A 23,095-nucleotide genomic window follows, 5' to 3' on the forward strand; every position below is an offset into this window, starting at 1 on the left:
GCCAGATGGAAAAAGATGAGAAAAAATGAAAGACCTCATCAAAAAGAATGCCAGCTATAAGTCACTATATACACTGCTCAAAAAAATAAAGGGAACACTTAAACAACAGAATATAACTCTAAGTAAATCAAAGTTCTGTGAAATCAAACTGTCCGCTTAGGAAGCAACACTGATTGACAATCAATTTCACATGCTGTTGTGCAAACGGAATAGACAATAGATGTAAATTATTGGCAATTATCAAGACACCCTCAATAAAGGAGTGGTTCTGCAGGTGGGGACCACAGACCACATCTCAGTACCAATGCTTTCTGGCTGATGTTTTGCTCACTTTTGAATGTTGGTTGTGCTTTCACACTTGTGGTAGCATGATATGGACTCTACAACCCACAGAAGTTGCTCAGGTAGTGCAGCTCATCCAGGATGGCACATCAATGCGAGCTGTGGCAAAAAGGTTTGCTGTGTCTGTCAGCGTAGCGTTCAGATGCTGGAGGCGCTACCAGGAGACAGGCCAGTACACCAGGAGATGTGGAGGGGGCCGTAGGAGGGAAACAACCCAGCAGCAGGACCGCTACCTCCGCCTTTGTGCAAGCAGGAACAGGAGGAGCACAGCCAGAGCCCTGCAAAATGACCTCCAGCACGTCACAAATGTGCATGTGTCTGCATAAACGATTAGAAACCGACTCTATGAGGGTGGTATGAGGGCCCGACGTCCACAGATGGGGGTTGTGCTCACAGCCCAACACCATGCAGGACGCTTGGCATTTGCCACAGAACACCAGGATTGGCAAAGTCGCCACTGGCGCCCTGTGCTCTTCACAGATGAAAGCAGGCTCACACTGAGCACATGTGACAGACGTGACAGAGTCTGGAGACGCCATGGAGAGCGATCTGCTGCCTGCAACATCCTTCAGCATGACCGGTTTGGCAGTGGGTCAGTAATGGTGTGGGGTGGCATTTCTTTGGAGTGAGGCACAGCCCTCCATGTGCTAGCCAGAGGTAGCCTGACTGCCATTAGGTACCGAGAGGAGATCCTCAGACCCCTTGTAAGACCATATGCAGGAGCGGTTGGCCCTGGGTTCCTCCTAATGCAGGACAATGTCAGACCTCATGTGGCTGGAGTGTGTCAGCAGTTCCTGCAAGATGAAGGCATTGAAGCTATGGACTGGCCCGTCCGTTCCCCAGACTTGAATCCGATTGAGCACATCTGGGACATCATGTCTCGCTCCATCCACCACAGACTGTCCAGGAGTTGGCAGATGCTTTAGTCCAGGTCTGGGAGGAGATCCCACAGAAGACCATCCGCAACCTCATCAGGAGCATGCCCAGGCGTTGTAGGGAGGTGATACAGGCACGTGGAGGCCACACACAATACTGAGCCTCATTTTGACTTGTTTTAAGGACATTACATCAAAGTTGGATCAGCCTGTAGTGTGTTTTTCCACTTTAATTTTGGGGGTGACTCCAAATCCAGGCCTCCATTGGTTAATAAATTTGATTTCCATTGATGATTTTTGTGTGATTTTGTTGTGAGCACATTCATCTTTGTACAGAACAAAGTATTCAATGAGAATATTTCATTCATTCAGATCTAGGATGTGCTATTTGAGTGTTCCCTTTATTTTTTGAGCAGTGTATAACTCTAATCTCTCAATATGTTTTGCAGAAATGGTATCTACCACTACATGGTCACCATATGGCGGTAATGTTGGTCTTGGTATAGTATTTTTTTTCAGTAACAGCATGGTTATCTGCTGAAGTTCAACTTTACCCACTAGGATTAGGGTGGGCCACTGTAGTGGTAGACAGGGTCACCTAGGTTGGGGGCACACTCAGATGGGTACTGAACCCCTAGCTATGCCACTGACCCAGACTCTTAGAGACAGAAGACAATCCAACTTCTCTGTGTTCTGCTGGTTTTGGTAAAAATGTATAAAAAAATATATTTGTAAAATAAAATTAAAATTAAAAAATATAAGAGGCATGCTTTGTTAAACTGTGGTGACCCAAAAATATGAACAAAAAATGATTGGCTGGTGAAAAGCATTTATAATAATAATCATCTTTTTTTTTTTTCTTTTATATAGCGCCAACATAGTCCGCAGCGCTTTACAATTCAGATAGTTTACAGACATTATCAGCACTGTCCCCATTGGGGCTCACAATGTACATTTCCTATCAGTATGTCTTTGGAGTGTGGGAGGAAACCGGAGAACCCGGAGGAAACCAGGCAAACACAGGGAGAACATACAAACTCCTTGCAGATGTTGTCCTTGGTGGGATTTCCACCCAGGACCCCAGCGCTGCAAGGCTAAAGTGAAAACTACAGAGCCACCGTTCTGCGCATTTCTAATTCTCCCCTGATCTGTCTTTTATTACTTTTTTTTTGTTGGTTTTTTGTCCTTTATATCTCTTTTTACTGCTAAGACCATATCTGTAACTTTACACGATTTCTGCAACTAGAATATAAGGGCAAGAGCTTAGCGTCACATTAAAGATCAGAATTTATTTATTTTTTTAAATTACACTAGAGCTCATTTACTGTTGGGGAGCAGGATGAAAAGTTTTTAAAGATTGAATTAAAACAACGGATTACCATAAAATTTAAACTCATTTAGAACAAAAAAAAAAAGTAAACTTGTCATATTATTTTTCTAACCTTATTTATATAAATTGTGCATCAGATTAACAAAAAAAATAAAACACAATTCACTTTTTCCATAGGGGAATGTGTAAAAGGAAAAGAATGGGTTAAGCATGGGTGGATACAGTTTCAGTTTAGTTTTCTTCTGCAAGAAAATATATATGTATTTCTATTAGAAGATTGTCTGTGGCCATGGCCTGGGGCATAGTTTATATAAAAACAAAAGCTTTAAGACATCCGCAGAGCAGAAGGAAATCTTTCTGCAGCTCATCAAAAAATCACTTGCTAAAGACTGAGTAACCAGGAAAAAGACTTACTCGCTGTCATGTTAGTTTAATAGAGGTATTTCTTATATTCTGCATTCAGGTGACACATAGGTCAAAGATACTTTCTTAGTTTAAAGGCACACATGTACACAAAAAGAATGCTTAAAAAATAATATAAACTTTGCCACATGGTGTAATAGATTTATGTAGTAACGCACAGACACACACATGAAAACACATCTTCACTTGCTACTAACGTTTCCTAGAGATGCGAGTATCTTACTGATAAAATCAGCCATTTTCAAGTTATTTTAACCTAACGGATTGCTCTGTGGATTACACGTGGATATGTAGCATCCATTGTGTGGATGTACCCTAAGGTTGAGGTTGTCAGAATTGCTATGCTTTGTCTCAATATTTGGGAAATAACAGAAATACTGAACCCCTAAATATGGATTTGCTCTAAGGCTAGTCACAGATATGGGATTTTGTAGTAGCTGACGGTTGTCCAACAGCAACATTTGTGCAAAACAAATGTGGTTGATCAAGTGAAAGGCAGTAAATATGACTCTATGGCTGATATTTATCTTGCATCATGGGAAGCTTTATAAAGATAGGAATAAAGTAAAATCTGTAAGTAAGTTTTACATTATTTAATTTCATTACTTTTTCACAATTGCATGGCAATGTAATACCAGAACCATACATGCTGTCCTTTAATTGCCCATTTTTGACGAAGGCCTTAGCATACAATACACATACGGATGGATGAACTGATGGACTGAAGAATGGAATGACAGATATTGCACTGCAAAATTAAAGGTATTGTACGTAATGAATGTTTCACAGACAAGCAAACAAGGTCTCCCATTAAATGTCCCTAAACAATCACATTTTTGTCCGATTCAAAAGAAGTTGAGTAAATTATTTAAGTCACATACATAGATTTTCAATTACCGAATGACTTGGCTCCAGGACAGATTTGCACACCAAAGTCTTCGTATGAATGCTGTTACTAAATATCATACAATTCTGAGTAGCAATGAATTAGAAATGACATTTTTAATTAAACATTAAGTGTGCTCCTCTTCTGCTGAGACATCGACTGCACAACCTACTCTGAATTTCTCTAGTTTCTATGCATTGAAAGAGTGGAAATAATCATGATCATTTTGCTAAAGGAAGAATTGTGATAGTTTAATATATTTTTAAAAAACAAGAGGCTAAAGCTTTATGGTAAGTTGTAACTGCCAAGGCTGGTTATAGGAGGTGGCAACAATCTATATATATAATCGTCTTATCCCGTCTGTCTGTCTGTCCAGGAAATCCCGCGTCGCTCATTGGTCTGGCAGCGGCCAATCAGCGCCGCAGGATTTCTGAAAAAAGATGGCGGCCGTTAGCGGCTAATCTGCGGGACGGAGCTCAGCGGCGATGCAGCCGGGAGATGACCGGCGCGAGGCGCTCATCTCCCGACCACCGGCGATGCTGACCTCCATGCGGCTAGGGTGTCAAGGGAGGACTGGGGAGCGGCGCTGCGCGTCGGGATACTTCTGCTGCGAGCGCCCGCTCATGTCCCGGGTTCTCGCAGCGGAAGTAGCCATACAGGCAGCGGCGCTGACCTCCATGCGGCTAGGGTGTCAAGGGAGGACCGGGGAGCGGCGCTGCGGGGCGGGATACTTCTGCTGCGAGCAGTCGCTCATGTCCCGGGTTCTCGCAGCGGAAGTAGCCACACAGGCAGCGGCGCTCCCCGGTCCTCAGCAATAGGATTCGATGATTGGTCGCGATCTGTCACCGTGACCAATCACTGATCTTGGACCAAAAGTTAAACACCGCTGTGCTGATTGGTCGCGGCCTCTGCCCGCGACCAATCACCGATTTGGGCGCCACATTTAAATAGCGCCCGCGACCAATGACCGATCTTGCAGACACATTTAAACACCGCTGTGCTGATTGGTCGCGGACGCTATTTAAATGTGGCGCCCAAATCGGTGATTGGTCGCGGACAGTGTCCGCGACCAATCAGCACAGCGGTGTTTAAATGTGTCTGCAAGATTGGTGATTAGTCGCGGCCGATATTTAAATGTGGCGCCCAAGTCAGCGATTTTGAACACAAATGTCAGGACTTTAGTAACACCATGCGGCTACTGTCGGGAGATCAGCGGCTAGGGTGTCAAGGGAGGACCGGGGAGCGGCGCTGCGGGTCGGGATACTTCTGCTGCGAGCAGTCGCTCATGTCCCGGCTTCTCGCAGCGGAAGTAGCGGTACAGGCAGCGGCGCTCCCCGGTCCTCACCAATACGATTCGCTGATTGGTCGCGGTCTCCGCACCCGACCAATCAGTGATCTTGGCGCTAAAATTAAACACCGCTGTGCTGATTGGTCGCGGCCGCTGCCCGCGACCAATCAGCGATTTTGGCGCCACATTTAAATACTGCTGTGCTGATTGGTCGCGGACGCCAGCCGCGACCAATCAGTGAGATTGGCGCCAAATTTAAACAACGCTCTGCTGATTGGTTGCGGCCGCCAGCCGACCGCGACCAATCAGCGAGATTGGCGCCTAATTTAAACAGCGCTATGATCTCCCGAAGGCAAGTGTGAACGGAGGACCAAGGAGCGGCGCCGCCGGTCGGGATGCTTCTGCTGCGAGCAGCCGCTCATCTCCCAGCTGCTCGCAGCGGAAGTACCCGCACAGGCAGTGCCGCTCCCCGGTCCTCACTAATACGACGCTGATTGGTTGCGGCCGCCGCCCACGACCAATCATAGATATGGGCGGCAAATTTAAACCCCGCTCTGCTGATTGGTTGCGGTGGCCGGCCGCGACCAATCAGCGATTTTGGTGCCAATTTGAAACACCGCTCTGCTGATTGGTCGCGGTCGCGACCAATGAGCAGTATTGGCGCCAAATTTAAACCCCGCTCTGCTGATTGGTCGCGACCGCCGGCCGCGACCAATAAGCGATTTTGGTGCCAAATTTAAACAACGCTCTGCTGATTGGTCGCAGTCGCCGGCCGCGAACAATCAGCAGTATTGGCGCAAAATTTAAACCCCGCTCTGCTGATTAGTCGCAACCACCGGCTGTGACCAATCAGCGATATTGGCGCCAAATTTAAACACCGCTTTGCTGATTGGTCGCGGTGGCCGGACGCGACTAATCAGCGATATTGGCGCCATATTTAAACACCGCTCTGCTCATTGGTCGCGGTTACCGGTCACGAATAACTAGCATTATTGGCGACAAATTTAAACACCGCTCTGCTGATTGGTCGCGGCTGTGACCAATCACCATTATTGGCGCCAAATTTAAATACCGCTCTGCTGATTGGTCGCGACCGCCGGCCGCAAACAATCAGCATTATTGCCGCCAAATTTAAACCCCGCTCTGCTGATTGGTCATGTTCGCTGGCCGCGACCAATCAGCATTATTGGCGCCAAATTTAAACCCCGCTCTGCTGATTAGTCGCGACCGCCGGCCGTGACCAATCTGCGATATAGGCGCCAAATTTTAACACCGCTTTGCTGATTGGTCGCGGTTGCCGGCCTCGACCAATCAGCGATTTTGGCGCCAAATTCAAACACCGCTCTGCTGATTGCTCCCGGTCGGCCGCATACCTATTCTAGAATACCCGATGCGTTAGAATCAGGCCACCATCTAGTAGAATATAACATACCAGAAAAAGTACTGAAGACTGAAAAAAGGAACCACTAGTCCCACCAGTAAAATACATACAGAACAGGACACAAACATACTTATAAATAAAACAAAACACAATTTAGCCAACTTAAAAAGCTGTAAATCTATGCTATCTGATTGATGGTTGTAATGGAAGAGCTGCCTATATATGTAAGGCAGTAAATCTCTAATGACTAAGCTGTTCAGCTAAAAGCTATACTCTATGTACTGTACTGACATGAGAGAGAGACGGAAATGTAGATTGGCAGCGGTCAATGCAAGTCACCAGAAATCTATTGTTTGCCACCATCTTGTGACTGGAACATCTGACTGCCCGGAGGTCAGAGTTAACGGTCACAAGTAAAGATGGGTGTACCAGAGAAGAAAGAGTGAAATAGAGAGAGAGAGTGAGTGAGTGAGAGCGCAAGCGAGAGAGATGTTTTTTCTTTTCTTACCAGTTCGGGTCTCCATTATTTTCAATGGAATTCGGGTTCTGGTGGAATTGCGGGTACTCGAAACAAACTTTCTGAAAAGTTTGGGTTTTGGTACCTGGGACCGCCCATCCCTAGTCACGAGCTCTCAATGTAAGTCTACAAGAACCTCATTCTAGCTCTCATACACTTACAATGAGTTGTGACTTCCAGATTGCTCTAGCAAACACTGGAGAGATTCGGCAACTCATAACCTGCAGGAGATAGACAGGAACAGCGCAGGGAAATAAGTGCAGGCAAAAAAAAAAAAACGCTGGTGTCTGTGAAACATGGGCCTTTTATGGACCATGATGTACGGACAGACTACGGGTATCCTGACCAAACTCAGCAGCTTCCTAGGTATACAGTATACGAGACTGTTGAGTTTGGGTCAAGAGACTCGCATTCAGTCTGTACACAAAATGATCCTGTTTCACAGTTATGAAGCAACACTGATTGTGAGTCAATTTCTCCTGCTGTTGTGCAAATGGAACAGACAACTGGTAGAAATGATAGGCAATTAGCAAGATACCCCCTATAAAGGAGTGGTTCTGCAGGTGGTGACCACAGACCATTTCTCTGTTCTCATCCTTTTTAGCTGTTGCTTTGGTCACTTTTTCATTTTGCTCAGGTAGTGCAGTTCATCCAGGATGGCACATCAGCGTGAGCTGTGGCAAGAAGGGTAGCTGTGTCTGTCAGTACAGTGTCCAGAGCATGGAGCTGATACCAGGAGATGTGGAGTGAGCCATAGGAGGGCAACAACCCAGCAGCAGGACTGTTACCTACTCCTTTGTGCAAGGAGGAACAGGAGGAGCACTGCCAGAGCCCTGCAAAATGACCTCCAGCAGGCTACAAATGTGCATGTCTCTGCACAAACGGTTAGAAACCGACTCCATGAGGGTGGTCTGAGGGCCCGACGTCCACAGATGGGGGTTGTGCTCAGCACATTCAACTTTGTACAGAACAAAGGATTCAATGAGAATATTTCATTCATTCAGATCTAGGATGTGTTATTCGAGTGTTCTCTTTATTTTTTTGAGCAGTGTATGTATATGTATATATATATATATATATATATATATATATGTGTATATATATATATATATATATATATATATATATATATATATATATATATATATATATATGCAAAAACAAGGCTTTAACATATCTCCCCTAGAAGGTCTGAAGAAAAGACTGTGGAATATGATTCGCTTCTTTTTACATCACATATTTCCCTAGAACTTGAGCTGCCATAGCAGCCACTATCAAGGATGTAATGAGTTAGCCAAAGCCCTTAGACCAGAAGAAAGTTGATAGCTAAACGTGGATAGAGAGGTAAACTAAGAATATATGTATGGGCACATGCCTCATGAAGATACTATCTTTGTCAATCTAAATAATAAAAAAATTTTCACTGCCAAAAAGAAAATGAACCAAAATTCGTGGTAGGTTCATACCTAACCAGACGTTCAATAGCATCAGAACTTTCATCCAAAGATGATAAGAGCCAACTCACCAACAACTGCTGTATGAGGAGTTCAAGAAGGAAGGTGATTTTACTGCTCATAAGGACATAAGTGCAATTCTCTGGACAGTTACTGCAGGTTAATACGTAGATATTTACAGCGTTGCAGACAGTCCTGGAAATACAAAAACAGTTATTAGACATATACTTATAATGCAATATTAAACATTTCATGATCCATAATAGGTAAAGCATTATCTATAATGGTTGGGATAATATTTATGGCATTCTTGAATGACAGCAGCTGAAGCTTAAAGGGAATCTGACAGCAAGATTTCCCCCCCCCCCCAAACTATTTATATGTGCATATATAGCTCTTTCAAAGACAAGTCCAGTAGTACCTTTACGTGGCTAGCCTGTTCCTCTGTTACTGAGAAATAAGCATTTAAATTGAAAGGGCAAATGAGGCTAAAGGACTATGGTAGATTTGAAGCCCGTTTCACTCCAGCTCTATTCCCCTCCTAGCTCCTCCTACTCCTGCCTCACAGCCTTATCAGTCAAGCAAGAGAAGGTGGCGCTGGGCGAGGAATAGAGTTGGACTGACAGAGGTTTCAGATTTACAGCCTCATTTGCATATCAATTCAAAGGCTGATTTATCGGTAACTGAGGAATGGACTGGCCATGTAAAGGTAGTGCTGAACTTGTCTTTGAAAGAGCTACATGCACATATAATATAATATAATAGTTTGGGTTGTAAAAACATGTTGACAGGTTCCCTTTAATTTTTAAAAATCTTGAAAGTGGCCTGTATAACAAGTGTTTATTGAGATGTGGATCATAATTTCATGGTTTGGACTGGCAAAGTACACTGAAATTATGACTCTGATTCAGCAAAGCTTTTACGCCAGAAAACTGGTGTAAAAAATTTTGAAAAGTTGCTAAATATTTGAGCAATAGTTGAGACTGTTGAGTTTTTGTTTACACAATTTTTGCCCACCTCCGACAAAGTGGGAAGAACTAGGGTGGGACGATTGGCATAGCTTACGCCATAAACCTTGCTTCAGTCTCTGACTGGAGTAAGATCTCTGGCGAGGCGCATGCCACTTTGCGCATCATCTAATTAATTAAAATGCATGTGCCTCTTAATGAATCAGGTGTTTTGCACTCCACCATGTCCCCTTATGAAGACCATCATTAAAAACACCGGTCTAGATGAATTGGGTTCTAAGAGTTTCACCTATAGAAACCTGTACACTTTCAGTAAAAGTGTGTGCAGTTTTTCTGTGTGATTATAAGCTTTGTAGAACAAACCACTATATATGCGGACACACTAATTATGAATGTTAAAAAAAATTAAGCCTGTGAAACTTTATGATTAAATAATAGAGTTGAGCAAAAAGACTTACAGGACACTGAGCCAACAGCTACGTTGTGGATCCTTGATAGTTAGACCAGAGAACCTCCTCTACCTGCCAACATCTGTGAACCTCCTCTACCTGCCAACATCCATGGCGCATCTTTTGAGGTGCAAGATTATTGTGGTAGCGAGACTAACTTATGACGTGGTGCCAGGAATGTCAGTAGGTAGGAAGACGTTCACAGGGCTCTGATCAATGATCTTATCAGCAGAGGAGTTCATTTGTTATTATTTATACGGTATGTTTTTTGTGTCTACCTGAATAAGACATCATTTTGCAGCTTAGTTTCACTAGCTCTAACAAAGGTTTTTAGGTGCTGACAAATCTTAGGTTTCTTAAAGGGGTTGACCCCTTTCAGAAAATCCCGGTCACTGGGTGCAGTATGTTCTAAAAAAACAAACCGCACTTCACTCATGGTCCCCGTACAACCACTGAGTCTCCGCTCCTAGTGTCTGATGTTACATCAACAGCCAATCACTGAGCGAGAAAAGCTGTTGAGCTCAGTGATTGGCTGCCATGCTGTCAACATGACGTCAGCGCTGCAGCCAGTATCAGATAACGGGAGCAGAATGGGAGACACAGAGCTAGACCCGGGCGAGTAACGCATGTTTTTTTTTTTTTTTAATAATAATAAACTGTGCCCAGGAAGCGGAATTTTCAATAGGGGGACAACCAATTTAAGAAACAGGATATTATGAAAATGTCTTCCCTGTACCAAGTGTATGTCCAATACAAGTGAGACACCAACTATACTGCATCCTGAATATAGAAGAAACACATGTACCCTATATAGTCTAAAAATTTAAAATTCAGAGTATAAGTTACTAGATAACAACAAACTTAGCTATAAAAGCAAAACAAATCGTATCTGCATTTTATAAAAAGAAAACTAGGGGGATAAATGGTATTATCAAGCTGAGAGGTGCATGACCTGGAAGCCGGACTCCTCCTGTACATCTGGCATAGCAGCCAGCTCACCATCTGTGCCAGACACAAAACACAGAGATCATCCTCATCATGTCCTAGACTTCTACCCAAAAAGCAGTGAAAGAAGCCGCATGACTACATGGACGGCACAAAGACTATTTGATATGGCTTGGGCTCTTATTTTTACACATTTGTAGTTATCTGTAATTTAAGACAATAGTTTTCCTTCATGAGTGTGTATCTACATGGAAGAGATTGTTTTTAGGTCACAAGCATATTAGTTAGGTTGGTTATAATCTTTATTTAGAATTTTATTTTGAATTCTTACTCCAATTCAATATCTCTAAAACTAACCTACACATACCATTTTCTGGTTGTACAAATCTCTGGTATGACACTTTTTGTTAATAATTATTTTTAAAATTGTTGTCACTTTCTTTCCTTAAATTTTTTCTTTTTCTTCTTTGAGAGATGTATTTCCTATATGAATGCATGCAAATTAAAGGGGTAATCCATCTCTGCTCACTTCTACATTATCTCCTGCCCTGCTCATATACAATGTGGATGTGCAAGGAGCCAGAAGTACCTCTTCCACATGACCGGGCCCATCCTCTCTTCAGGCTCATTCTCTAACTTGCAATCGACTCTGAGCAAAAGACTAGCTTGTGCAATGTCTCCCATACACATGGCAGCACACGTGGTTGGATTCCTCGTCGTCGTCACTTAGTTAGCACATAGACAGAAGCAGCAGCATGGAGAAAATTATACAGCTGTACTGAGTAATATAGCTGTGCATGCAGCTCTTAGGTGAGGTAAAAGACTTGTTAGAAGCTCAGCAGAATCTTTCGGAGTATCACTCTGTTTTCTCATTTTTCTCCTCAATGCTCTTACCTCTCCATAGAGTGCAGCAGGGGGTATTAAACAGACACCTCACTAATCTTGCAGACCCTACTGTCTTGAGCAAGACAGACTTGAATTTTTCTTTTTCATAGAGAATAGTGAGCTCAGAGGGGAGAGAATTCTCTGATAAGATATATGATAAAGTTTCTAATAATTGCCTGTACTATTGATTTATGCAGTTTTTTGAAAGTAAAGACCAATGACCAATTTAAATAGTACCTGTCACCTCTTCTGATGTACGTGGTTTAGAAAATACTGTACATGTATTCCTCATAAACTAACCATTCTGAAGCAGCTTTTATATACTGCATTGTACTACAGGTTTCACTGCTAATCCTCCTAGAAATTTATGAACAAGTTGATAACCTGGAGTTATCAGTTGGTATGGTGTTCCTCAACACCATTACACTTTTTAATCAGTGGTAACAGTGTCCGAGAATGTATGGACATGCCCTTTTGACAGGAAGAAATACCCCTGTAACAACCCGTTGACACCCAGTTGGCAATTCATTCATAAATACAGTGGGGAAAATAAGTATTTGATACACTGCCGCTTTTGCAACTTTTCCCACCTACAAAGAATGGAGAGTGTGTAATTTTGCATGCACATCAATTTACATGCATTTTGCATGCATATCAATTTACGTTTCAGTTCAGACTCCCAGGTTTTTTCTTTGTAGTTTAGTGTGCTTTAGTGCATATAAGGGTGTGGCCGCCCTTTGTCTGAGCTGAAAGGTTCATTCTGCCTCTCATGTCTATGCTTCTACTAGGTGTTCAGTCTCTCTGTCCTTAACCATATGTATGTCACTTGATAAATGGTAAGGTTTTAATATTAGAGTTAAGACTGTCCCATAAGGGTTACCGTGACGTGGTGGGATGGCTTTTACATTATTTTGATCAAAATTATGCTAACTAAATACCCTTTATTATTTATCATTATTTTTGCACTGTGCGATTTATCCATTTACTTCCAGTTATTTTGGTATTTTGCTTGTCTTTGGATTTTCTGTCTAGTGGCCTTATGTGAACATGCATTTACATTTTGCATGCACATCAATTTACGTTTCAGTTCAGACTCCCAGGTTTTTTCTTTGTAGTTTAGTGTGCTTTAGTGCATATAAGAGTGTGGCCGCCCTTTGTCTGAGCTGAAAGGTTCATTCTGCCTCTCAGGTCTATGCTTCTACTAGGTGTTCAGTCTCTCTGTCCTTAACCATATGTATGTCACTTGATAAATGGTAAGGTTTTAATATTAGAGTTAAGACTGTCCCATAAGGGTTACCGTGACGTGGTGGGATGGCTTTTACATTATTTTGATCAAAATTATGCTAACTAAATACCCTTTATTATTTATCATTATTTTTGCACTGTGCGATTTATCCATTTACTTCCAGTTATTTTGGTATTTTGCTTGTCTTTGGATTTTCTGTCTAGTGGCCTTATGTGAACATGCATTTACATTTTGCATGCACATCAATTTACGTTTCAGTTCAGACTCCCAGGTTTTTTCTTTGTAGTTTAGTGTGCTTTAGTGCATATAAGAGTGTGGCCGCCCTTTGTCTGAGCTGAAAGGTTCATTCTGCCTCTCAGGTCTATGCTTCTACTAGGTGTTCAGTCTCTCTGTCCTTAACCATATGTATGTCACTTGATAAATGGTAAGGTTTTAATATTAGAGTTAAGACTGTCCCATAAGGGTTACCGTGACGTGGTGGGATGGCTTTTACATTATTTTGATCAAAATTATGCTAACTAAATACCCTTTATTATTTATCATTATTTTTGCACTGTGTGATTTATCCATTTACTTCCAGTTATTTGGGTATTTTGCTTGTCTTTGGTTTTTCCGACCTCACTAATCTTGCAGACCCTACTGTCTTGAGCAAGACAGACTTGAATTTTTTTTTCATAGAGAATAGTGAGCACAGAGGGGAGAGAATTATCTGATAAGATATACGATAAAGTTTCTAATAATTGCCTGTATTATTGATTTATGCAGTTTTTTGAAAGTACAGACCAATTTAAATAGTACCTGTCACCTCTTCTGATGTACGTGGTTTAGAAAATACTGTACTTGTATTCCTCATAAACTAACCATTCAGAAGCAGCTTTTATATACTGCATTGTACTACACATTTCACTGCTAATCCTCCTAGAAATTTATGAACAAGTTGATAACCTGGAGTTATCAGTTGGTATGGTGTTCCTCAACACCATTACACTTTTTAATCAGTGGTAACAGTGTCCGAGCATGTATGGACATGACCTTTTGACAGGAAGAAATACCCCTGTAACAACCCGTTGACACCCAGTTGGCAATTCATTCATAAATACAGTGGGGAAAATAAGTATTTGATACACTGCCGCTTTTGCAACTTTTCCCACCTACAAAGAATGGAGAGTGTGTAATTTTGCATGCACATCAATTTACATGCATTTTGCATGCATATCAATTTACGTTTCAGTTCAGACTCCCAGGTTTTTTCTTTGTAGTTTAGTGTGCTTTAGTGCATATAAGGGTGTGGCCGCCCTTTGTCTGAGCTGAAAGGTTCATTCTGCCTCTCATGTCTATGCTTCTACTAGGTGTTCAGTCTCTCTGTCCTTAACCATATGTATGTCACTTGATAAATGGTAAGGTTTTAATATTAGAGTTAAGACTGTCCCATAAGGGTTACCGTGACGTGGTGGGATGGCTTTTACATTATTTTGATCAAAATTATGCTAACTAAATACCCTTTATTATTTATCATTATTTTTGCACTGTGCGATTTATCCATTTACTTCCAGTTATTTTGGTATTTTGCTTGTCTTTGGATTTTCTGTCTAGTGGCCTTATGTGAACATGCATTTACATTTTGCATGCACATCAATTTACGTTTCAGTTCAGACTCCCAGGTTTTTTCTTTGTAGTTTAGTGTGCTTTAGTGCATATAAGAGTGTGGCCGCCCTTTGTCTGAGCTGAAAGGTTCATTCTGCCTCTCAGGTCTATGCTTCTACTAGGTGTTCAGTCTCTCTGTCCTTAACCATATGTATGTCACTTGATAAATGGTAAGGTTTTAATATTAGAGTTAAGACTGTCCCATAAGGGTTACCGTGACGTGGTGGGATGGCTTTTACATTATTTTGATCAAAATTATGCTAACTAAATACCCTTTATTATTTATCATTATTTTTGCACTGTGCGATTTATCCATTTACTTCCAGTTATTTGGGTATTTTGCTTGTCTTTGGTTTTTCCGACCTCACTAATCTTGCAGACCCTACTGTCTTGAGCAAGACAGACTTGAATTTTTTTTTCATAGAGAATAGTGAGCACAGAGGGGAGAGAATTATCTGATAAGATATACGATAAAGTTTCTAATAATTGCCTGTATTATTGATTTATGCAGTTTTTTGAAAGTACAGACCAATTTAAATAGTACCTGTCACCTCTTCTGATGTACGTGGTTTAGAAAATACTGTACTTGTATTCCTCATAAACTAACCATTCAGAAGCAGCTTTTATATACTGCATTGTACTACACATTTCACTGCTAATCCTCCTAGAAATTTATGAACAAGTTGATAACCTGGAGTTATCAGTTGGTATGGTGTTCCTCAACACCATTACACTTTTTAATCAGTGGTAACAGTGTCCGAGCATGTATGGACATGACCTTTTGACAGGAAGAAATACCCCTGTAACAACCCGTTGACACCCAGTTGGCAATTCATTCAAAAATACAGTGGGGTAAATAAGTATTTGATACACTGCCGTTTTTGCAAATTTTCCCACCTACAAAGAATGGAGAGGTGTGCAATTTTTATCGTAGGTACATTTCAACTGTGAGAGACAGAATCTAACAATAAAAAAGAGAAAATCACATTGTATGATTTTTACAAAATTAAATTGTATTTTATTGCATAAAATTAGTATTTCATCACCTACCAATCAGCAAGAATTCTGGCTCTCACAGACCTGTTAGTTTTTCTTTAAGAAGCCCTCCTACTCTGAACTCATTACCTGTATTAATTGCACCTGTTTGAATTCGTTACCTGTATAAAAGACACCTGTTCACACACTCAATCACACTCCAACATCTCCACCATGACCAAGACCAAAGAGCTGTCTAAGGACACAAGAGACAAAATTGTAGACCTGCACAAGGCTGGGATAGCCTACAGGACAATAGGCAAACAGCTTGGTGAGACGGCAACTGTTGGCACAATTATTAGAAAATGGAAGAAGCACAAGATGACTGTCAATCTTCCTTGGTCTGGGGCTCCATGGAAGATCTCACCTCATGGGGTAAGGATGATTCTGAGAAAGGTCAGGAATCAGCCCAGAACTACATGGGAGGACCTGGTCAGCAACACACTAAGGTGTTATGGATTAAAATCCTGCAAGGCATGCATGGTCCCCCTGCTCACGCCAGCACATGTTCAGGCCCATTTGAAGTTTGCCAATTACCACCTGGATGACCCAGAGGAGACAAGGAAGGTCACGTGGTCAGACGAGACCAAAATAGAACTTTTTAGTATCAACTCCACTCGCCGTGTTTGGAGGAAGAAGGATGAGTACAACCCCAAGAACACCATCCCAACTGTGAAGCATGGTGGGGGGAAACATCATACTTTGGAGGTGCTTGGCCAGCAACCTCCTTTCCTCAGTAAGATCATTGAAGATGGGTCGTGGCTTGGTCTTCGAGTATGACAATGACCCGAACCACACAGTCAGTGTAACTGAGCAGTGGAGTACAACCCCAAGAACACCGACCCAATCGTGAAGCATGGTGGGGGAAACATCATACTTTTGGGTGCTTTTCTGCAAAGGGGACAGGATGACAGCATCGCATTCAAGGGAGGATGGATGGGGTCATTTATCGCGAGATTTTGGCCAACAACGTCCTTCCCTCAGTAAGAGCACTGAAGATGGGTCATGGCTGGCTCTTCCAGCATGACAATGACCCGAAACACACAGCCAGGGCAACTAAGGAGTGGCACTGTAAGAAGCATTTCAAGGTCCTGGAGTAGCCTAGCCAGTCTCCAGACCTGAACTCAAATCTTTGGAGGGAGCTGAAACTCTATGTTGCCCAGCGACCGCCCCAAAACCTGAAAGATCTGGAGAACATCTGTATGGAGTGGGCCAAAATCCTTACTGCAGTGTGTGCAAACTTGGTCAAGATCTACAGGAAACGTCTGGCCTCTGTAATTGCAAACAAAAGTTTCTGTACCAAATATTAAGTTCTGTTTTTCTATTGTATCAAATACTTATTTCATACAATAAAATGCAAATTAATTATGTAAAAACCATAAAAAAAATCCAGAAAATCATATTGTAAGATTCTCTCTCACAGTTGAAGTGTACCTACGATAAAAATTACAGACCTCTCCATTCTTTGTAGGTGGGAAAATGTGCAAAATTGGCAGTGTATCAAATACTTATTTTCCCCACTGTATCTAGAAGAAATACTAACAGAACGGCAAACCACAGAGTAATAAGAATAGATACTTAGAAATACATCATCTTGCACTATTTGTTCTATTAATTAACGGGTGCCATAATTGAAAGTAGACAAACTCCATTATAGTCAATCTGGCGCTGTTTGCATCTTTTATGCAACACAACTGTCCGGTGCATGAATTCCGTTTTTTTGTTCCCAAAAAGAAACAGAGAAATGAAATTAAAAACAATGGTGTGAATAGAGCTGTAAAAATTGTCATGAGAGCTGTTAACCAGGGTCCTAGATTCACAAACTGACTATATAGTGGTATAATTTATTAGTTGTGCATCATTGCTTACTAGACAACTTTGTTATTCATAAGTATGACAGAAACAGCCGAGTACAGGAAAACATTTTATTCTTTTTTTTTTAATCTCTGCAAAATACAATCAGTCATACAACATATACTACACTGAACTAAATGTGTAATTTAATCTGGAAGTGTCCTGGAGGAGGGTGAAAAAACTTTTTAGATACCATCTGCTATTTTTTTTAAATTAGGGATTAAAAGCTTTGCAAGTAAACTACACACCAGGCTAATATTGTGGAGTAACCATGTCATATTTCTAACTTGTTGGTTATACCATGACTGTTATAGCATTTCCTCAGCACCTATTAATTTTGGTTTCTAATTTCCAAACATTAATAGATTAAAGAAAATATGGAAATTCGATATGTATATAACTTTGATAGCATATTGCGGAGTTTCCTGCTTTGTGCCATACTAAATGAACCAAGCATCCTTTTATCCTCTAATCATGCATGAATACTAGTCCTCTCAGAAACCCAGTCAAAGTTTGACCTTATTTTAGGAACTATTTATAGGGATTAGTTGTACACCTCAATCAGAGGCTGACCAGACAGCATTATGTTGTAGGAGGGCAGATTGGAAGCCACCAATATATTAATCCTATTACGAAAAGAAGCAGGAACCACCTGTTCTTGGCTTTTGTCATAAGGACTTTGAGGGTAGCTAACACCAGCCACGATAAGGGAGATGAGAATCTCTCTATGAACAACTTCATTTCCCATTTAGATTGTGGTAAAATACTGAAATTACTATAAATAAAGTAGTGAATATATATATATATTATAAACAATTTCCAATATTAAACACTATATATACAGTGGGGGAAATAATTATTTGATCCCTTGCTGTTTTTGTAAGTTTGCCCACTGATAAAGAAATGAACAGTCTATAATTTTAAGGGTAGGTTAATTTAACATTGAGAGATAGAATATACAAACGAAAATCACATTGTATAAATTAGATACATTTATTTGCATTTTGCAGTGAGAAATAAGTATTTGATCCCCTACAAACCATTATGAGTTCTGGCTCCTACAGACCAGTTAGACGCTCCTAATCAACTCGTTACCTGCATTAAAGACAGCTGTCTTACATAGTCACCTGTATAAAAGACTCCTGTCCAAAGACTCAATTAATCAGTCAGACTCTAACCTCTACAACATGGGCAAGACCAAAGAGCTTTCTAAGGATGTCAGGGACAAGATCATAGACCTGCACAAAGCTGGAATGGGCTACAAAACCATAAGTAAGACGCTGGGTGAGAAGGAGACAACTGTTGGTGTAATAGTAAGAAAATGGAAGAAATACAAAATGACTGTCAATCGACATCGATCTGGGGCATCATGCAAAATCTCACCTCGTGGGGTATTCTTGATCATGAGGAAGGTGAGAGATCAGCCTAAAACTACACGGGGATAATTTGTTAATGATCTCAAGGCAGCTGCGACCACAGTCACCAAGAAAACCATTGGTAACACATTACGCCTTAAAGGTTTAAAATCCTGCAGTGCCCGCAAGGTCCCCCTGCTCAAGAAGGCACATGTGCAGGCCCATCTGAAGTTTTCCAATGAACACCTGGATGATTCTGTGAGTTATTGGGAGAAGGTGCTGTGGTCAGACGAGACAAAAATTGACATCTTTGGCATTAACTCACTCGCCGTGTTTGGAGGAATAAGAAAGATGAGTGCAACCCTAAGAAAATCGTCCCAACTGCGAAGCATTGTGGGGGAAACATTATACTTTGGGGGTGTTTTTCTGCAAAGGGGACATGACGACGGCACCGTACTGCAGGGAAGGTGGATGGGGTCATGTATCACAAGATTTTGGCCAACTACCTCCTTCTCTCAGTAAGAGCATTGAAGATGGCTCGTGGCTGGGTCTTCCAGCAAGACAATGACCCAAAACATACAGACAAGGCAACAAAGGAGTGGCTCAAAAAGAAGCACAGTAAGGTCTTGGAGTGGCCTAGCCAGTCTACAGACGTTAATCCCATAGAAAACCTATGGAGGGAGTTGAAGCTCCGAGTTGCCAAGCGACAGTCTCAAAATCTTAATGATTTAGAGATGATCTGCAAAGAGGAGTGGACAAAAATTCCTCCTGACGTGTGCACAACCCTCATCATCAACTACAAAAAACGTCTGACTGCTGTGCTTGCCAACAAGGGTTTTGCCACCAAGTATTAAGTGCTGTTTGCCAGAGGGTTCAAATACTTATTTCTCACTGTAAAATAAAAAAAATTTATCTAATTTATACAATGTGATTTGCTTGATTTATTTGGATATTCTATATCCAAAAATATGTCTTATATTCTAGGTTCTTCAAAGTAGCCACCTTTTGCTTTAATGACTGCTTTGCACACTCTTGGCATTCTCTTGATGAGCTTCAAGAGGTAGTCACCAGAAATGGTTTTCACTTCACAGGTGTGCCCTGTCAAGTTTAATAAGTGGGATTTCTTGCCTTATAAACGGGGTTGGGACCATCAGTTGTGTTGTGCAGAAGTCTGGTGGATACACAGATGATAGTCCTACTGAATAGACTGTTAGAATTTGTATCATGGCAAGAAAAAAGCAGCTAAGTAAAGAAAAACAAGTGGCCATCATTACTTTAAGAAATGAAGGTCAGACAGTGCGAAAAATAGGGAAAACTTTGAAAGTGTCCCCAAGTGCAGTTGCAAAAACCATCAAGCGCTACAAAGAAACTGGCTCACATGAGGACCGCCCCAGGAAAGGAAGACCAAGAGTCATCTCTGCTTCTGAGGATAAGTTTATCTGAGTCACCAGCCTCAGAAATCACAGGTTAACAGCAGCTCAGATTAGAGACCAGGTCAATGCCACACAGAGTTCAAGCAGCAGACACATCTCTTCAACAACTGTTAAGAGGAGACTGTGTGCAGCAGGCCTTCATGGTAAAATAGCTGCTAGGAAACCACTGCTAAGGACAGGCAACAAGCAGAAGAGACTTGTTTGGGCTAAAGAACACAAGGAATAAACATTAGACCAGTGGAAATCTGTGCTTTGGTCTTATGAGTCCAAATTTGAGATCTTTGGTTCCAACCACCATGTCTTTGTGCAACGCAGAAAAGGTGAACGGATGGACTCTACATGCCAGGTTCCCACCATGAAGCATGGAGGAGGAGGTGTGATGGTGTGGGGTGCTTTGCTGGTGACACTGTTGGGGATTTATTCAAAATTGAAGGCATACTGAAAAAGCACGGCTACCACAGCATCTTGCAGCGGCATACTATTCCATCCGGTTTGCGTTTAGTTGGACCATCATTTATTTTTCAAAAGGACAATGACCCCAAACACACCTCCAGGCTGTGTAAGAGCTATTTGACCAAGAAGGAGAGTGATGGGGTGCTACGCCAGATGACCTGGCCTCCACAGTCACCAGACCTGAACCCAATCGAGATGGTTTGGGGTGAGCTGGACCGCAGAGTGAAGGCAAAAGGGCCAATAAGTGCTAAGCATCTCTGGGAACTCCTTCAAGATTGTTGGAAGACCATTTCCTGTGACTACCTCTTGAAGCTCATCAAGAGAATGCCAAGAGTGTGCAAAGCAGTCATCAAAGCAAAAGGTGGCTACATTGAGGAACCTACAATATAAGACATATTTTTCAGTTGTTTCACACTTTTTTGTTAAGTATATAATTCCACATGTCTTAATTCATAGTTTTGATGCCTTCAGTGTGAATGTACAATTTTAATAATCATGAAAATACAGAAAAATCTTTAAATGAGAAGGTGTGTCCAAACTTTTGGTCTGTACTGTATATATATATATATATATAGCAAATTATATATACATATATAGCAAATTGTCCATAGTATATCTGGGATCTACTCTTCTTTTCAAAACACAGGTCCCTTCATTCCATGTTCCGACTGGTGCAAAAGATACTGTAATTATAGAGGTGACTGTGAACGTGTAGCTTCCTCTATTTATATCTACAGGCGTTCAGAAAACAGCCAAGAGCACTTTTCGGAACTCCCAGTCACAGCTTCACCCGCTATAGCAAAGGATCTCTGGCCCTCTGTTCTGGAGATAGCTGTGGATCCATGAAGTAGGACGCCCATTTATCAGACATTGAAGCCATAAATGACTGCAATGAGACAACACCCTTAAAATAGTATTTGAACTCTGCCATATAATTTCAGTGTTACACACCTGTCCCGGGTCTGGGCTCTGCTCTCTACATCATAGTTTGCTAAACTTTCTTGTGCTCCACGTCGGGCTCTGGAAGTAGCCTGGCGTGCTCCCATCTGTTGAACTTTCTAGGCCTATATAAGGCCTTCCAAGACACACACCTGGGTCTTGGTATTAAAGATTTTCTATTAAGACTTTTAGTTTGTCTGTGCCCAGTTCCTGGCTACAGTTGCAGGATGTCTCTTGGCTGTCTGTGGCTTCCAGTCCCTGAGTTACCAGTCTGCGGTTGTCAGTACCACTGCTACTTGTTTGCAGTCTCCAGGAAGTCTCCTGTCTGCAAGCAGCTTCCATGGTATTCAGACTTTCTATTTACACTGGAGTTCTGTCTGCTCCCTGTTCCTGGTCTTTTAGGACCTCAGCTACGTGTGTCCGCCGGCGGCTTCCAGGATGTCTCCTATTTACCTGTGGCTTCCATGATATTAAGATTTTCTAGTTACTCTGGAGGTTTTTCTGCGGTTGTCAGGATGTCACCTGTCTGTCTGTGGCTTCCTGTCCCTGAGTTTCTTGTCTGCAACTTTCAGTACCACCGCTATCTGTTTGTTTTCTTCAGTATGTTACCTGTCTGTGGCTTTCAGTACCACTACTACTTGTCTGCAGCCTTCGGGACGTCTCCTGTCTGCCTGCAGCTGTCAGTTCCTCAGTTACCCATCTGCCTGCGGCCTTCAGTAACTCTGCTAATGGTCTCCTGTCTGTTATCCATTTACTGCTTTCGTCACCTGTCTGCTGCACTGATGCCCTTTGTCCGTGTGCGCACTGAACCTTGAGCTTAGAGGATCCATGTCACCCTAGTGAGCACCTTTTTTGACATTCAGGTAGAAATAAGAGCGAAAGTTATATACGTATAACTATTGTTATATTACACCTCGTCTGTGCAAATAAAAATTCTGGATGCCCATGTATGTACTGTGTAAACACTAGTGATCAGCAGTCTTCACATCCACATGATCTAAGATAGAGGCAGTCACTTGAATCATCCAAGTGACTACTTCGTCGGCAAGCCAGCCAAACTTTAGTGCAGGCAGCAAACAGTGACTGACTGTACAGGAGCAACTACAAGTTCTATCTAGTCCTTCAACTTTCAGCCTAAATATGTCCATACTCTTATGATGTACCCCTACCGTAAAAAACAATGAACTCTTACTTGAAAGGGACGCGGGATGATGTGCTGGAATTACTAAGAGGTGTCACCATTTGTAGGATCTGTTCCACGACTGACAGCCCACCAGCAGCCCGAAACGATATCTGGTCAGAGGAATTCTTTAGAAAGAGAAAAATAAGCATTTAGTCCAACAAAACGGGAAAAGAAATAAAAACACAAAAGGAAATAAGAACAAAGTTTTAA

The 23,095-nt window shown here is 41.8% G+C and overlaps 1 protein-coding gene across 4 annotated transcripts in view; it reads right to left on the reverse strand.

Moving 5' to 3' along the window:
- The window catches only part of SCAPER (S-phase cyclin A associated protein in the ER), a 408,076-nt gene that overhangs the window by 145,960 nt on the left and 239,021 nt on the right, over positions 1-23,095 (reverse strand). For all 4 annotated transcript variants that reach the window (XR_012251257.1, XM_073652665.1, XM_073652664.1 and 1 more), the window contains exons 23-24: positions 22,895-23,010; positions 8,568-8,691 (exon numbers count right to left, since the gene is read on the reverse strand). Coding sequence is in view for 3 of the 4 variants with exons in the window: in XM_073652665.1 (XP_073508766.1) it covers positions 8,568-8,691; positions 22,895-23,010 (240 nt within the window). In the remaining variant the exon portion in view is untranslated. The remainder of the gene's footprint in view (positions 1-8,567; positions 8,692-22,894; positions 23,011-23,095) is intronic.

The sequence above is a fragment of the Phyllobates terribilis genome, unplaced genomic scaffold, assembly GCF_046119375.1.
Source record: "Phyllobates terribilis strain yellow unplaced genomic scaffold, ASM4611937v1 Scaffold_11__3_contigs__length_659146591, whole genome shotgun sequence".
NCBI lineage: Eukaryota > Metazoa > Chordata > Amphibia > Anura > Dendrobatidae > Phyllobates > Phyllobates terribilis.